Genomic DNA, 16,742 nt, shown 5'->3' with positions numbered 1-16,742 from the left:
CAATATTCTCCATCATCTCAAGCCCTGGCTGATACCATGAAAATGCAGCTTTGCCTCAAACTGAGGTAACAATCAGCAACTCCCAACAACTTCTGCAAGTGCAAGAGGAAATCCACCTCCCTCATCCCCAAGCATGATCCTGCTTCCAAACCCCCCTGCATCAGCACAGAGCATTCCTAAGGGAGGTGTTCCACAGAACCATGGAACTCTGCTTTCTGTACAGGAATTTTATTGAAATCAAGGTAATGGTATTTTACACTAATGCCTCAGTGCATCCTCGAGAAGGAAAGGATTTTCTTTAAAAATTGTTTGTACAGAAGACAAATCATCCAAATGAACATGGTACAGCACAATCCCTAAAACATGCACAGCTGGACCTGGGGCTGCAGGAGCAGGAGCTGCGGGGAGGGGGCTCCAACTTCACATTCAGCACAGAAAGAAGCAGGTGCCAGTGGCCACTGGCACTTTGTGGATAGCAAGATCCAATCACCCCTGGTGAAACTGCAGCCTAGCAGTGACAAATCCAAAGGAGGCACTGTTCCTAGGAGACTGTAACTCTACCTGGGCCCTGCTGGGAAGCTCCATGGCCAGAGCCACCTCCCCACCCTGCCAGTGTCACCAGGACCTTGTGGCAGCAACTCCATGCTCCAGCTCAGGCACCACAAGAAGCCTCCCCTTCCATCCCTCGCCTTCCCTGGGCCAAAAGCAGATTCCTTCACCCTGAAGTGTTTCCATTTATTTCCTGGGAAAGGAGCCCCTCAGCTCCAGGACAGAGGTGCCCCCAGCCCTTTCCCAGGCCCCAGCAGCTCCAGCTCCACAGCCAGGCCTGGCTTGGGATGGAGATGTGCAGCTGGCACAGAAACAGCAGCGCTGAGCCTGCATTTGGTTAACAGCCTTGGGTTTGGTTTGAGATCCTCCCACAGGAGAACGTTCATCCTGTGGCAGAGCCTTTCTCCCTCAGACCTTGGGGAAAGTCACCAGCCACCAACTCCACCACTCATCCTCCAGTTTCAGTGCACACCTTCCAGGAGAAGCACAAGCAGCAGCTCCCTGGCACCTCAGCAAACCAGCTTGGCCCCAAATTCACTGTAGCCAGTGCCAGAATAATTCTCATTGCAGTCCAGCCTCCAAAGAAGAGCAGGAGAAATCATCTGTGAGGAAGCAGATCCTGAACCGTGTACAACCAGCCCCATTGCTGTGTCTGTTCAGCTCCAGCCCAGGGGGAGATGAGGAAGAAGTGAGGATGAAGAGGCAGCCACTGCACACCCTGAGGTGACCCCACACCCTCCTCCTGCCTGCAGGATCACTGCAGGAACAGGGAGGTGTCCCCAGCAGCAGCACCTCCAGCTGTGAGTGCACAAAGCCCAGACCCCTTTTGTTCCTACCAGGGTGACACTGTGACCTCCCCATGGTGCAGCACTGGGAGCCACCAGCTGTGGCCAGATGTGCAGGGGAGGCTCTGTGGGACCCCAAACCCACCTGTCCCCGTTAGTTTGGCTCAGCCCACCCTGAACCTCCTCTGTGGGACAGCTCCATCCCAGGGGCAGAGCTGCAGCCACTCCTGTCCCCAGCCAGGGGAAGCCACAGGGACACGGGGCCAGCATGCACTGAACCCTCCCAGGGGTGGCATTGGGACAGCAAAAGGAACACAAAAATCCTTTCAAGTAATTAACCCAGCCCACTCTTGAGGTCACAGCTGCAGAGCAGTGACCAGCTGGGTCTGTCTGGGTGGTAAGGCAAACAGTCTGAAGTCCTGGAGGGATGGGAGGTGCAAGGTGGCAGTGGTGACAGGCAGGAGTCACTCTGGAGGTTCCTTCTTCACACTCTGCCTCATCTCCTGGTGAGCAGCTCCAGCTCCAGTTACTTCTGCACACAGCTGGGCCAGGCCAGCCCGCCACACACAGCTGACAGGATGATGTACAGGATCACCTGGGGAGGGAATGGGGGATTGCCAGCATTCACTGACTGCCACAGCACCACCTGGAAACCTCTGATGGTCACAGCCTTGAAGAACCTCTCTAACACCCTCCTGTCCCTCCACACCCCTGCAGTTGAGAAGTCCCCATGGAGGTGACAGAGTGCTTCCCACCCTGCCCTGCAGCTGCTCCATCCACAGTCCTTACAGCTGGAGGGGAACTGTCACACCAAAAAAGCCACTTCAGAGTCACAGATCCAGACCCCACAAGGACTGAGAGCTCAAAAGCCACCCCAGCTCAAGCAGGGCACCTCAGCTGCTCCTGGGGCAAGCAGGGGCAGCTCCTGGACAGGGTCCCCATCTCCTCTCAGAGGGTCACAAAGGTTGGAAAAGACCTCCACAATCACAGAGTCCACCCTCTGATCAAATCCCCCCACATCCACTAAACCATGTCACCAAGTGCCACATCCACTCGTGTTCTGAACCCCTCCATGGTGACCCCAGCACTGCCCTGGGCTGGCAGGGAAGGAATTTTTCCTAATATCCAACCTGAACCCCGCCCCCCCAGTGCAACCTGAGCCCATTTCCCCACTTGCCTGGGAGAAGAGGCCAATCCCACCCCATCACAACCTCCTTCCAGGTGCTCGTAGAGCCAGAGGGTCCCCCCTGAGCCTCCTCTTCTCCAGGCTGAGCCCCCCAGGCACTCCCTGCAGTTCTGACTGCCCAGGCCCTTCACCCTCCTCATACAGGAGGCCCTGCCCTGGTTCTGCCCTCCCAGGCAGAGCTGGGCACACACAGATGCCAGGACAGTGCCAGGGGTTTGGAGTTTGCAGGGGCTCAGCCTGGCACAGCAGCTCCAGGCCCCACACTCACAATGGACACGATGATGATGACGATGGTGAGTTTGAGGTTCTTCATACACATGGCTCGGGCAAGGTTCCTGCTGGTGGTTTTGAAAGTGACTGACTGCAAGGGAAAACAAGGGAAATCCCAGCATGGATTGGGTTGGAAGGGATCTAAAGCCCACCCAGTGCCACCCCAGCCATGGCAGGGACACCTCCCACTGTCCCAGGCTGCTCCAAACCCCAATGCCCAGCCTGGCTTGGGCACTGCCAGGGATCCAGGGGCAGCCCCAGCTGCTCTGGGCACCTGTCATGGAAAGCTTGTCCCATCCCAAGTGTCCTCTCTGTACCCTGCAATTCCACACATTCAAAATAGGGTTTGGGCACTAAATGATCCCAGCTCCCCCAGGCTGGGTCAGTGCAGCCATTCCCACAGCCAGGCAGGAGGCACCTGCCCCTGGCAGCAGCCACTCCAGCAGCTCATCCCACTGGGCAGCGGGCAGTGCCAGCTTTTCCTACAAACCACCCTCCTGAGGCTGCAGCAGGCAGGAACCACATCCTGGGAGCTGCAGCTCTGCCTTGGGGCCCATTCCCAAGGTGGGCAACACCAGCCCTGGATCTCCAGGGATGCCTCCTCCTGGGCTGTGGGACATTCCCACCGAAGGATGTTCCATCCCTCCATCTCCCTGAGCTTTCCAAAAGCCTGCACTCGCTGGGCCAGCTCCCCCAGGAGCTCAGCCCAGCTGCTGAAGGAATTCCAGTCCCTTTCCCTAAAGCTTTACCTGAGCTTTGAACACCTGGGAGCTCCAGGAGTGCTCCCTGCTCTGCTGCCCTCCAAAGCAGGAGGGCTCTGGGACAGCTCAGGGATGTTTGGATCTCCACAGCCACACACAGGAGCTCCTGGCACTCTCCCAGCCCGAGGATTGGATGCCACAGGAGCTGGGCACCAAGCCAGGATGCTGCAGAGGAGGATGCTGAGCCAGGACCAGGGATTCCCAAAGGAAACACAAAAAGCTTCCAGAGCGCACAGCACTTTGCTAGATAACTGTGCTTCATAATTACATTAATTTGGGGTTTTTTTCAGTCTTCATTTCCTCAGAAACACTCCAAGAAGCTCCAGAGTCTTTAAAGATTATTTAGATGCAACAACTCAGCTTTTTTTAATTTTAAATCAGCCACACTTTCCCTGCTGGTATCAGAACAACTCCACAGATGCACATTTTCCAGTTTATTTGCAGCCAGCTGCCAGGGAAGTGTAAATTGTGATTTTATCTCTCCTATCACTGCAGAGAGGGTTGTCCCCACCTTGGGCACAGGGATGAGGACAGGGATGTGTCACCCTTGGCTGGCTGTGGCACAGGGAGCAGGGGGAGCTGGAGCTTTCCCAAACTGGGAAACAGCTTGGAGGGGAAAGGATTCCCTGCAGGCCTTCATTCCTCTGTGTCCTTTAAGTGTCTCCAGGAGCTGTCCCCACCTCCCTGGTGCAGTGACACAACTTCCCCCCTTCCAGGACTTCCCCAGACTCACCGAATCCACGAGATTCTCTGTTTTATCAATCAGCAGCTCCAGCTTCTCTCCTCTTTGTGCCACAAGGTCTGGAGAAAAGAGACGAAAAATCCAGCTCTGAAGGTGAAATCCCAGGGCAAAAAGCTGCTCCCAACAGCCAAACCCAGGCCAGGAGCTCCTGGCTGCAGCTTCCAGCCCTCCTGGGATAGCCAGGGCCTTAGGGAACAGCCTGACATCACACAGGCTGCACTTTGGCACTGAATTCTGCTCAGTTCCACATCTCACCCTCTGTTTTGGGTGGGCAGACCTGGCAGCAGGCAAAGCCCAAATGAGAGCAGGTGCAGGGAGCCTTTCCCAGGGAAGCAGTACCTATGTTCCGGACCATGATCCCTTTGAGTTCATCGATCTGGGCCTGTGTCTCTGCCACCTGGTCTGGGCCCTTGCTCTCTGAGTGGTATTTCTGCAACAGAGAACAAACATCATGTTGTACTCCTTGAGCAAGGTCTTATGAGCTCTGAGAGGAATTTGTTACACTTGAGATAGCTCTGCTACTTGGAATGGTTTAAAATGAGTAGGATGGTTTTTGAGGTTGTGTTGGAAACAGAAAAAGGTTTAATAAAAGGCAAAATAACAAAGATAATAAAAATAATTTAATAAAGTGTAACAAAAGGCAAAATAAAATAACAAAAGGCAAAATAAACAAGTTTTTCTTACAGAGAAAAACTTGGGTTAGGGGTAAGAGGTTTGTACTCTTGTTAAAACACTCTATAAAAGCGATTATTTCTTTTGTTTTCTTTTTTTTTTAGTGAATTACTGAGGAGGACCTCTTGGCTTCTGTCCAATTGGGTAGCTCCAGTTCTGAGGTGAAGTCTTAAAGGTCTTATGAGGTGTCTTTTTACTAAATTGAGGAGAGAAACTTTTGGGCTTTTTGCCTTTGTAAGCAGACAAAGAATAATTTGGTCACTCCGTCAACAGGGGGCACATTCCTACAAGAACAGGCAGGGAAAACAGGAGCCTCAAAAACCAGGAGCCAGGGAAAACAGGAGCCTCAAAAGCCAGGAGCCAGGGAAAACAGGAGCCTCAAGAAGCCAACAGTTTGGGAGCAGCACACCAGATGTTGAAGGTCAGTGGGCCTGACTGAGTGGCCTGACTGCTCTCCCCAAAGGAATGGAGAGCCAGGAGCCATCCCATGTCCCAGAGCCATCCCAGAGCATCCCCCTGTCACCTCCTGGGTACAGCTGAGCCCTCACTGCCAGCTCTGCTGCTGCCAGCCCCTCTGGTGTTTGTCCTGAGCACCATTGCTGCCATCCCTCCCCCTCCAGTCCCTTCTCTCAGCCTGTGCCCCCAGTTTGGGGATCCCAGGGGTCCCCTGGTGACTGCACAGCGCGGGGTGGGTGGGAGCAGCACGAGCCAACCTCAGGCTAAAGGAGCCTGAGTGCTTGCAGGATCAGTCAGGCCCAGTCAGCATCAGGGAACTGAGCTCTGCTATTCCTGTTCAGGGATTTCAGTCACAACAGCTCTGCTCCATGATCACCCACGTAGCTGCTTAAATCTGAGTTTTTCCTGGTTAGGAGTTCCATTTCTGACAGCTCAGGGATCCAGTCTGACACTGCCACCCCCACCTGGGCAGCCACAACTCGTGGTGACAGCACCAAATCCAGCAGCTCCTCCTCCACCTCCTCAGGGGAGATTCCCAGGAGGTTTCAGGCTGGCCACAGTCAAAGCTGGGCACTGGTTATACTGGGAGCATGGCACTGGTTATACTGGGAGCATGGCACTGGTTATACTGGAAGCATGGCACTGGTTATACTGGAAGCATGGCCTCCCTCTCCAGGATTATCTGAGTGCTGCACTGGAGCTGGGGCTGGATCTCTGCCTCACACAGGAACCTCCTACAGAACATCTCAGCAGGGAATGTCAGCCCTCACATCCCATGGGACCAGGGAGGGAAGGGCTCTGTCAGCACTGAGCTCCCCTCAGCTGATCCTGCATCCCAGCAATGTGGAAAAGCTCAGGCAGCTCCTCCTGTGCTCAGGGAGATGGAAAGGTTGGGATTTTAGAGGAATATCAGCCCCATGGCTCCAACGACAGCCTGGCTTTTCTGATAAGGCAATTCCAGCTTATTCCAGCCCTGAAGAGCTTATAAAGTGATGAGTCAGCACTTTGGGTAGTTTCAGTCTCCACACAGCAAAGCCTGGAGGAAAAGCTCCTTCCTCAGGCACAGGAAGTTAATCCTGTTCATTATTCACTGGCATTGCCATTCCTTGCTCTCCCCCTGCTGTGGAAGGCAAGGAGCAGCTCCTGGAATGAGCTCCTGTGACTCTCCCTGCTCCAAACCACCTGCACAGCCCCAAATCCCAGTGCAAAGCTCAGGCAGGAGCAGCACAGGTGCAAATCCTCCCTCAGAGCCCTGGCCTCACCCTGCAGCCACCACACAACTGGCACAGCTGGGACTGCTCCACAACTCCTGCACTGGGGAGGGTTCAGCTGTGCCCCTCCTCCTGCAGCTGTGACAGCCCCAAACCTGGCCCTGCCATGGGATAAACAGCAACAGAGCCAAGCCCTCCCTGGAGAACAGCCCCAGCAGGGCTCTGAGGGCCTAGGGACACAGACCACAGGCTGGGGACAGCCCTAAAGCCACCGTTCCCAGGACACCTCATCTTTAATCCAAGGGACACCTCCAACCCCCCTGTCCTGGATTGTCAAGCAAATTGTATCTATTTGCCATCTGTATGGAAGTTGTCTTCTGTTCAGTGGGCAGTTTTCCTTACCTCCCCCACACCCACTCCTCCCTCAGGGAGACACCTGCTGATAACAGCTATTGAATGTCCCTGCATGGCTGATAAGAACTACAGCATCCCAGAGGGATGTGAGCCCAGAGGGAGGAGCCAAGCATTCCCAACTGGATATAATCTGAGATCTTGGGACAACAGCACAGTTTTCTCCACTGGATTCCCCAGAGGAACAGCAGCTGCCTCTCCTTCCACTGGATCTTCAGAGGAAGAATCCATCCTTCTCTACAGGATCCTGCTCCAGCAGAACCACCCCTGACACTGCAGGAGGGCTGAGCCCCAATTCCAACGGGACTGCTGCCAACACCCTGACCCACAGGGTGTCAGAATGTAGCTATGATATTTTTTGAAAAATCTTTTCTTTAAAATTTTTCCTCCTGAGAAGCTGGGAGGCCTCAGGAACAAAATGTAACCAATGGTTATCTGCTGCTGTGGAATGCAACAGGTGCATCTGTGATTGGTCTCATGAGGTTGTTTCTAATTAATGGCCAATCACACCCCAGCTCGGACAGAGTCTGAGACAGCTGCCTTTGTTATCACTCTTTGCTATTCTATTCTTAGCTAGCCTTGTGATGAAATCCTTTCTTCTATTCTTTCAGTATAGTTTTAATATAATATATATGATAAAATAATAAATCAGCCTTCTGAAACATGGAGTCAGATCCTCATCTCTTCCCTCATCCTCAGACCCCTGTGAACACCATCACACACTGAAGATCCAGAGGAACAGCAGCTGCCTCTGCCACTGGATCTTCAGAGGAAGAGACTGCACCTTTCTCCAGGATCCCTGCTCCAGCAGAACCACCCCTGACACTGCAGGAGGGCTGAGCCACAATTCCAATGGGACTGCTGTCAACACCCTGACCCACAGGGTGTCAGGCTGGGTTCTGACTCTGTCAGTATTGTTTTTAGTTTACTGCACTGTTTATTTTATCCTTTTATTTTCTTCCCTATTAAAGAACTGTTATTCCTGCTCCCATATTTTTTGCCTGAGAGCCCCTTAATTTAAAATTTATAGCAATTTGGAGGGAAGGGGTTTACATTTTCCATGTCAGGGGAAGCTCCTGCCTTCCTTAGCATTCACCTGGCTTTCCAAGCCAAGACAGCCCCAAGCCCACCCGAGGGGCTCTGTGGGGAGGCTGGGCTGCAGGGGCTCAGGGCCTCACCAGCTGTGCAGCCAGCACAGAGGAGAACTCGCTGTTCATGGCGTAGGGCAGGGCGGTCTGTGCCCGCGAGCCGTACGTGGTCTGGAAGCGCTTCTTGATCTCGTTCAGGAACGTGAAGGCTCGGGAGCGCTCAAAGTCCTGCCAGCAGAGAGCACACACAGAGTCAGCAACAGCAGCTGCAGGGCTGGGGCTGCACTCCAGCTCGGGCACTGGCAGCCCCAGGGCTCCAGCCCTGCACTCAGCGGGAGCATTTCCTGCAGCACTCCCAGAATCCAGGAGCACCAGGCAAGTTCCACTGGCAGCTGGAGTGGTCTTTGCACCACCAACTGTTGTGGTGTGCTGTAATGTCCCATTTTGGCCTTCCAGGTCATTCCCCCAGGTGTGCCTGTACCTCTCTCCCTTCCCCCTTGCCCCCATGCTGAGTGAGTCCTGTCAATCAGGCTGAACATTCCAGCAAGGCCTCGTGTGGTTGGTCAAGTTCAAAGGATGCCCCTATGCCCAGAGGTCATTGGCCTGTCTGGGTGTCACCTTCCCCTGAGACCCTGCCCCTCTCACCTGGTTGGTGGCTCACCTGTACCTCCCCTCCCCCTGTCCCTGAGCTAAAAAGGTGATCAGACCATGCGGTCCTGGTTCTGTTGGAGCAGCTCCTCACGTTCAGACCTCTGTAACCATGGAATGAACCTCTGGACATTAAACCCTCCAGCAGAATCCTCTCCTTTTTCTCTTCACCATCCCCTGAAGCTATTCCTCCTGAGGTAAACGGGGTTCCTAACAAGCCTGGACTTGTTCAGTGCCCAGCTGCAATCTCCAGCAAGCCAAGGTATCTCTGGGGTGACACACCGCAGTTGCTGCCTTTGGCCCAGCAGCGAGGGTCAGACTGGCCCAGGCACAATCTAACTGGTAATATTGGGAGCCTTTTTTCCAATAACCAACTATGGAATAATATCCCAATATTAGCAGGTGGAACGTGCCCGGGCTCATCTGACCCTTGCTGCTGACCAGAGGTGGCAGCTGTGGTGTTTCACCACAAAGACACCTGTGGCTGGCTGGATGTTGCAGCTAGGCACTGGAACAAGTCCAGGCTAGAAGAACTCAGGTTTACCTCTGGTGAAAGTCCTTAAGCTAGGTGAAGAGGAAAAGGAGAGGATTCTGTCATAGAGTTTAATCCAGAGTTTTATTCCAGGATGACAGACCTCTGGATCTTGTAACAGCTACACACAGAATCCCGGCCGTGTGGTCTCACTGTCTTCTTAAGCTCATGGGGAGGAGGAGGGAAGGGACAGGTGAGGCACCAACCAGGTGGGAGGAGGGGAAGGCTCAGGGGACAAGTGACACTTGGCTAGACCAATGACCCTAGAGCTGAGGGGCATCTTTTGAACTGCACCAACCAGCCCATGCCCCTGCTGGAATGTTGAGCTTGACAGACAGCCCTTAGCGGGAGGGCAAAGGAGAGGTGGGCACACCTGGGGGGTTGGGATAGGTGAAGCAGGAAATGGCATCACACTGCAACAACCAACCCACTGCACTGAGACAAACTGGGCACAGCCAAGAACTTCACCCCACAACTCCCAACCCACAGGACTGAAAGCTCCCTCCCATGGAATGGATGATTCTGAAGGCCACTCCCAACCCAAACCATCCCACAGCTCCAATCTGAGCTCTGGGCTGAGTTCAAACTATAACTGAGGCTAGAGCAGCTCCAGTGGGAGAAAAGGCACCTCAGAGCAGCCCTCACTAATAACTGCCACACCAAAACCAAAATTCCCCAATTTCCCAGGGCTGTAGCGGTGTCCCCAGTACTCACATCATCTGTGATGCACAGGTAAATGATCCTGTCCTGGCAGATGTAATGGAACAGGTAACTGCAGGGAATGGAAAGGAACAAACAAAATGTCATTGGAACCTGCCACATTTCCAGAATTTCATTTTCCAGAAGCCACTGCTGCCTGCGGGGGCTTTGGGGGCTGGCAAGAGAAAATCCAGGTTATTCTATGGAGCTGGCACAGATAAACATGTCCAAGGTAAATGTCCAGGGAAGTGAGGCTGGGGCAGAGGTCTCTGTTCTGAAGGTCTGCTCCTATAAAAAGTTCAAAAATCCTTGCACATCCACAACTCTCCTGGAAAGAGTGAAGTGAAACTTGTCTGGTACCACCCTGCAGACTCCTCAGAGAGGCCAAGAGCAGAGAGAGAGAAACCCAAGAATTCCTGATGCCAGAAGGGTGCTTTTTCTTGGAGATTTATACAAAAGACACAAAGAAAAAACAAAAAGAACTCATTAAATGAATTTAAGGAGTTCAAAGAAACTCAAGTTTTTCCTGTTTCAGAACAGGATGAATTGTCTTGGACAGAACCCAGGGAGTTTTTCAGCCCATAGGCTGGGAGGCACAGCATCCCTGGGAGGCTCCAGACAGAGGAACAGCTCCAAGTGCTCACTGAGCTTCACAGCTCCCACATTCTGCCCAAAATGCACCACAGCACTCCTGAAACTCAGCTTTCCACTTGGCTGAACAGCACTCAAGGCAAAGTTATTTTAAAGGAATAACTTAAAATATTAAAACTTATCCTTAAAATTCCAGCATGAGAGAAGAGCTGCAGCACCCAAGGTGTGTCAGACTCCAGAGCAGGCACTGCCCCCAAAACATCTCCCACAGGGACTGGCTGTGCTCCTGAGCACGTGGGAAGCCCAGCCCAGTTCTGCATCCTCAGAACAGCTCTGACACAACAGCTTGGGCACAGAGAGGATCCAGCCATGCTGCCATTTCCAAAAAAAGAGCTGGAATGGGCTCCAACACCTCCAAATCTGTTTTTTTCCACAGTTGTTCTAGTTTGTTCCTATTGACTCACCCACTTCCCACGTGCAGGGAGTCACAGGTGATGAAGCATCTCCTGCCTGTCCTACCAACACTGACCAAGGGTTCAGAGAGCTGGGAAAATCCTGGGAATGACCCCTCTGTCCTGCAGACTGGACTGGGGGCAGCTCAAGATGTGATCTGTGAGTACAGGATCTACAGGCACCCCAGGAAGGGTGACAGTTTCACCTAAAGCCACGTTCAAGCCTCAGAAAATCCAGGGGAAGCTTCCAGAAGCCAAACTCCAAAGATTCCAAAGCAGGGCACCCTCCAGCTCACTTTGGATTATAAAAATGGAAAATTTTATAAAATGAAAAATTTGATTTTGTATCAACTGCTTTGTGCTGCTGCTGGAGCTCAACTCAAATCCTGGTTATGCTGCAGAGTTCTGGGGGACAGAAGTAGCTACTGAGCTGGTGGCACAATTCCATCAAATGGGAATTTGGATGGAAAAACCTGCAAAATCACAGAAAAAACCCCAAACACACCCAGTTTGTCCCTGCCCTCATGCATCCCCAGAGCCAAGGAGGGGGGACACTCACCTGCCATGGGAATAGGTCAGTTTGTTGTTCTCAGATGGGATTTTGGCCAGGATCTGCTCGGTGACCTCCAGGAAGTTGCCCCCACACCAGGCGTGCTTGGCCAGGATGGTGGTGCCCCTCGCCACCACTGCAAACAGGATGGCCATGGCTGCTGTGCTGCTGGGGACAAACAGGGACATCAGCACTGGGGCACCGGCAGGGTGGCACAGGGACCTGCACAGTGTCCCCTGGCACAGACAGCAGGCCATGGGCAGTGTCCCCTGTGGAGCACAGGGAGCAGGGCATGGGCAGGACTCAGCCACGACACTGCAAAGTTCCCTCATTTCCCCTTTTAGCTCTGCTCCCAATGACACCAAACCCCCTAGAAAAAGGGGTTTTTATCACCTCTGTGCCCTGTGAGGGTGGCAAAGCTGAGGTTGTCCAGAGAAGCTGTGGAGCCACCACCTCTGCCTGAAGAGAAACCAAGGCAGAAACCAGACCCTACAAGTTTGTGAGGATGAAAGCAAACTAAACCTTGGAAAAGTCGCATTCAATGCTGCTCACAGCAGAGGGAAGGGCAAATCCCACAGCCAGAGCAGCTGTGGCTGCCCCTGCATCCCTGGCAGTGGCCAAGGCCAGGCTGGATCAGGCTTGGAGCCACCTGGGGTAGCAGAAGGTGCTGGGAGTTGGAACTGGATGAGCTTCAAGCTCCATTCCAACCCAAACCGTTGTGGGATTCCCTGAGTCTCCAGAGCAGGAAAAACATCCCTGCTGCCACAGAAAGGGACACTCTTAATCAGCTCAAGTATCAGCACATTAATCTAGGGCCAGAGCCAGATCTAACACATGGAGCACATGGCAGAGCCCAGCTGGCACAGCTGCCCTGCTCATCCTGCACATCCATAAGCCTCTTTTCTGCTCAGCAAGGACTTAGGACGACTTTGGACCCTGCAAAACCCAAAAATCTCATTTTTCACTTTGTACTTAGGCCCTGCTTATGACCTGCTCTGTTCTGTGCACAATCACAGAGCTCTCCTGAAGGCCCAGGAGAGCTCTCTGGGAACAGCCACAGAGCAGCAGGGCTGCCTGAGCTTCTGGAGCCAGATTCTCCATCCCCCTGGCACTGCCTGGTGAGAATTAGGGATCTCTTCTGGATTAACAAGGCCATGAAGGGAGATCCAACCCAGCAGGGCTCACCTGGGCAGGCTGAGCCCCACAGATCCAGGCTTGGCCAGCACCAACCAGAGCTCCTCCCACAGTCTGAGCCCAGCACTGGAGGGGAAAAGGATAAAGTCATGGATTTGCTCACAGGACAGACTCCACACAACCACCTGGGAGCGCTGCCAAGGGGAACAGAACCATGGAATGGCTGGGGCTGGAAGGGACCTCAAGACCATCTCCATGGCAGGGACATCTCCCACTGTCCCAGGCTGCTCCAGGCCTCATCCAGCCTGGCCCTGGACACTGCCAGGGATGCAGTGGCAGCCACAGCTGCTCTGGCTGTGGGATTTGCCCTTCCCTCTGCTGTGAGCAGCATTTCATGTGATTTATCCAAGGTTTAGTTTGCTTCCATCCTCATCAACTTGTAGGGTCTGGTTTCTCCCTTGGCTGCTCTTCAGGCAGAGATGCTGGCTCCTGCAGGAAGCTTCCAAGGAATTGCTTACTCCTTTATGTTTCAGCTCTGAGTAATCTCCACTTTGGCTCATTTTCAGGTCAAAATGCTCCTGTCTTAAATAATATTGTGAGCTAACTCAGCCCAGGGAGTTCACTGCACCCTCCTGTCCCTGCAGAGCCACTGGACACAGAGGCTCTGGCCAGCCCAGCGTGGAGCAACACCAGGGCACAGGCTGGAATCACAAACACCTCTTGAGCAATCAGCTGAGTGTCCAGCACCAGGAAACCACTGCCTGCTCCTGCAGCCACCCAGGAGCCACAGAAAGGAGCAGCTGTAGCAGAACACACACCCCAAACCCTGCAAGGACACTGAGACTGAGGGTACAGAGCCCACACAGACCCCTCAGCGCCCTGAGCAGAACAAACGCAGCCCCAGCTGAGGACTGGGAAGTGTTTAGACAATTCCTGCAAATCCCTGCTCTTTTAACAGTGGATATTGGTGGAACTGAGGTGACACCTCAGCAGCAGCAGTGAGGTGGCACTCACTGGCACTGTGGGACCCACAGCCCTCAATTCCCTGGGTTCCTGGCTCTCCCTCCCTGGGCTCACACCCTCATCCCCCCGAGTTCACAGCCCTGACTCCCCAGATTCCTGGCCCTCATCATGCCCGGGGCACAGGAGCTCTGTGCCTGGCAGGAACAGCAGCCCCAGCTCTGAGCAGAAGGGGTTACATGAAGTAGAAGAGATTAACCAGGAGCATTTCCCTCCCTGAGCAGCCCGTACCAGCCGTGTGCTACTGCTGTTAGTGACACAAATCTGTTAAACTGCCACAGAAGGTCCTTCCTCAGCAGTTACAGCAGTCAGGAATGAAATCCCTTCAAATTAACCCCTCTGCAGAGCTTTTTCCTACCTAAACTTACAACATTACACAGCTGGAAGCAGCCAAGACCAAACCTTCCAAAAAGACCCTGAAAGATGCACAAGCTGCTGCCTCTGGGGACTGAAGTGAGGGATCCTAGAAACCCAGAAGGGTTTGGGTTGGAAGGGACCTCAAAGCCCACCCAGAGCCACCCTGCCATGGCAGGGACACCTTTCACTGTCCCAGGCTGCTCCAGCCTGGCCTTGGGCACTGCCAGGGATCCAGGGGCAGCCACAGCTGCTCTGGGCACCTGTGCCAGGCCTGCCCACCCTCCCAGGGGACAATTCCTGCCCAATACAAGGGCACAGAAAAACCTTCTAAGGAACATCAGAAACACAGGCTCAGTCCCAGCATGATGTTTACAACTCCTGTAAGGATGATTTACTGTTTTCCAGCCACTCTTCTGGCCCAGAAGATTCCCAGCTTAATGCCAGTGAGCCATGGAAGGTCCCTGCCTGCACTTGCAGAAATCCTCTTACCAGAAAGCAAAGGGCACCACGCCGCCGTTCTAGCACAGAACAAGGGAACAAGGGGAGGTGTTGCAACCCAGCGAGCTGCAAACTGCTGCAATAAAGAGATCGTTTGAGCAGGGTGAGCTCAGCAGAAAGCAGCCCGAGCTTCCCTTTAACCTCTGCTGGGCAGCTGGAAAAATCATTACTTCATTACAGAATATTGCACCGTGAAGTCTTGCGGCTCTCCTGTTCATTTTGAAACTGAGAATTGCAACATTTGTGCTCCAACTTATCCCACGTTCAGCCTCCCTTCTGCACACAGAATTTACTTCAGGTGCCCCCAGCGCATCACTATGGAACAAATCACCAAGGAAATCAATCCCCGTGCTCTTCCAGCCCCATCACCTTTACTGGAGGCAGCACTGCAGGGGTTGGAGTGGGGTAAGGACATGCAATACCACGGTGATTGAGTAAGCAGCTCTCTAAAAAGGGAACACGTGCAGCCCAAAGCATGGAATCAGGGAATTGCTTAGGTTGGAAAAGCCCTGCAAGAGCACCAAGTCCAGCCATCCCCCAGCACTGCCAAGGCCACCCCAACCCGTGTCCCCAAGTGCCACATCCACACGGCTTTGAAATCCCTCCAGGGACGGGCACTCCACCACTGCCCTGGGCAGCTGTGCCAGGCCGGACAGCCCTGTCCATGAGGAATGTCCCCAACATCCCACCTGACCCTGCCTGGCACAGCCGCATCCTGTCATGCTGTGGCTGTTCCATGGGAGCAGGGCCCGACTCCCTCCATCTCCCTGCACCCTGTGGTCAGCACACCTGTGGTTAATTAATTAATTAACAAATTAACCCATGTAGTGCTACATCTGCAACGCCGTCCACCCCCAGACACACCAGTAACACCTCAATAACACGCCAGTAACACACGGGTAACACCCCAGTAACAAGCAAGTAACACACTAATGATACCCCAGTAACAGACCAGTGACACACCAACAACATCCTAACAACGTACTGGTAACAGCCCCGGTAACACGGCAATAACACCCCAGCAACACAGAGATATAACAGCCACTAATACCCCAGTAACACAGTGTTATAATAACCAAATAATACCCCAGTAACACGGCAATAACACCCCGGTAACACAGAGATATAACAGCCACTAATACCCCAGTAACACAGTGTTATAATAACCAAATAATACCCCAGTAACACGGCAATAACACCCCGGTAACACAGAGATATAACAGCCACTAATACCCCAGTAACACAGTGTTATAATACCCAAGTAATACCCAGGTAACACAGTGATATAACATCCCAGTAACACCCCAGTAGCACAGATATATAACACCCCAGTAAGATGCCGGTAACACCCCCAGTAACAGGCCAGTAGTACAATAATAACACGCCAGTAACATTAATAATATCTCAGTAACACGGCAATAACCCCTCAGTAACATCCCAGTAACGCAGCAATAACCCAAAAGTAACACAGCAATAACCCACCAGTAACATCCCAGTAACGCAGCAATAACACCCCAGAAACACACCAATAACTCCCCAGTAACGTGCCGGTAACGCCCCCGGTAAGAGGCCTGTACCACACCAGTAACACCCCAGTAACACACCAATAACACCTCAGTAACGTGCCGGTAACGCCCCCGGTAAGAGGCCTGTACCACACCAGTAACACCCCAGTAACACACCAATAACACCTCAGTAACGTGCCGGTAACGCCCCCGGTAAGAGGCCTGTATCACGCCAATAACATGCCAGTAACACACCAGTAACACCCCAGTACCACACCAATAGCACACCGGTACCAGGCCCGCCGCTGTCCCGTGACACGCCGGTCACACTCCGGTAATCCCCGGTCACCCGCCGTGACCCCGTGCCCGTGCCCCGCTCCCGGTGCCGGTGCCGAGCGCGGCCTCCTCCCGCCGGCAGCGCCTGAGGCCCGCGGGGCCGGGGCTGTGCTCGGCCGGAACCCCCGCACCCGAACCCCCGGCCCGGCTCGGCTCGGCCCGGCTCGGCTCGGCTCGGCTCGGCTCGGCCCGACCCGGCTCCGGGCCGCGCCGGCCCCCCGCGCTCACCGGCGCTCCCGGGCCCCGCCGGCCCCGCTCGGCCCCGCCCGGCCCGGCCCGGCCCCGACGC

General features: G+C 53.8%; 1 protein-coding gene across 4 annotated transcripts; it reads right to left on the bottom strand.

Annotated features, from left to right (window-relative positions):
- Positions 1-207: 207 nt before the first annotated feature.
- Positions 208-16,727, bottom strand: VAMP7 (vesicle associated membrane protein 7). 4 transcript variants are annotated; one of them, XM_063170267.1, is made up of 8 exons: positions 16,682-16,727; positions 11,613-11,771; positions 10,026-10,083; positions 8,222-8,359; positions 4,633-4,723; positions 4,285-4,352; positions 2,789-2,881; positions 208-1,929 (listed from the first exon to the last, which is right to left on the bottom strand). In XM_063170267.1, exons 2-8 carry the CDS (start codon positions 11,756-11,758, stop codon positions 1,861-1,863), a joined length of 663 nt encoding a protein of 220 aa, XP_063026337.1. In that variant the 5' UTR covers positions 11,759-11,771; positions 16,682-16,727; the 3' UTR covers positions 208-1,860. The 4 variants fall into 4 exon arrangements, with proteins under 4 accessions (XP_063026337.1, XP_063026336.1, XP_063026339.1 ...); XM_063170266.1 differs by having other exon boundaries at positions 11,613-11,768; positions 16,682-16,726; XM_063170269.1 differs by lacking the exon at positions 16,682-16,727 and adding an exon at positions 16,406-16,428 and having other exon boundaries at positions 11,613-11,768.
- Between the last annotated feature and the right edge of the window lie 15 nt (positions 16,728-16,742).

The sequence above is a fragment of the Melospiza melodia genome, chromosome 16, assembly GCF_035770615.1.
Source record: "Melospiza melodia melodia isolate bMelMel2 chromosome 16, bMelMel2.pri, whole genome shotgun sequence".
Lineage (NCBI taxonomy): Eukaryota > Metazoa > Chordata > Aves > Passeriformes > Passerellidae > Melospiza > Melospiza melodia.
This window is presented reverse-complemented; position numbering and strand designations above follow the sequence as displayed.

Coding starts and splice junctions, on each gene's coding strand:
- VAMP7 (XM_063170267.1), bottom strand. CDS start 11,758: ATGGCCATCCTGTTTGCAGTGGTGGCGAGGGGCACCACCATCCTGGCC. Junction 8,360..10,025: donor ACCTGTGCATCACAGATGAT/GTGAGTACTGGG, acceptor CTCTGCTGGCAG/GACTTTGAGCGCTCCCGAGC. Junction 2,882..4,284: donor CAGAGAATCTCGTGGATTCG/GTGAGTCTGGGG, acceptor TTTCCCTTGCAG/TCAGTCACTTTCAAAACCAC.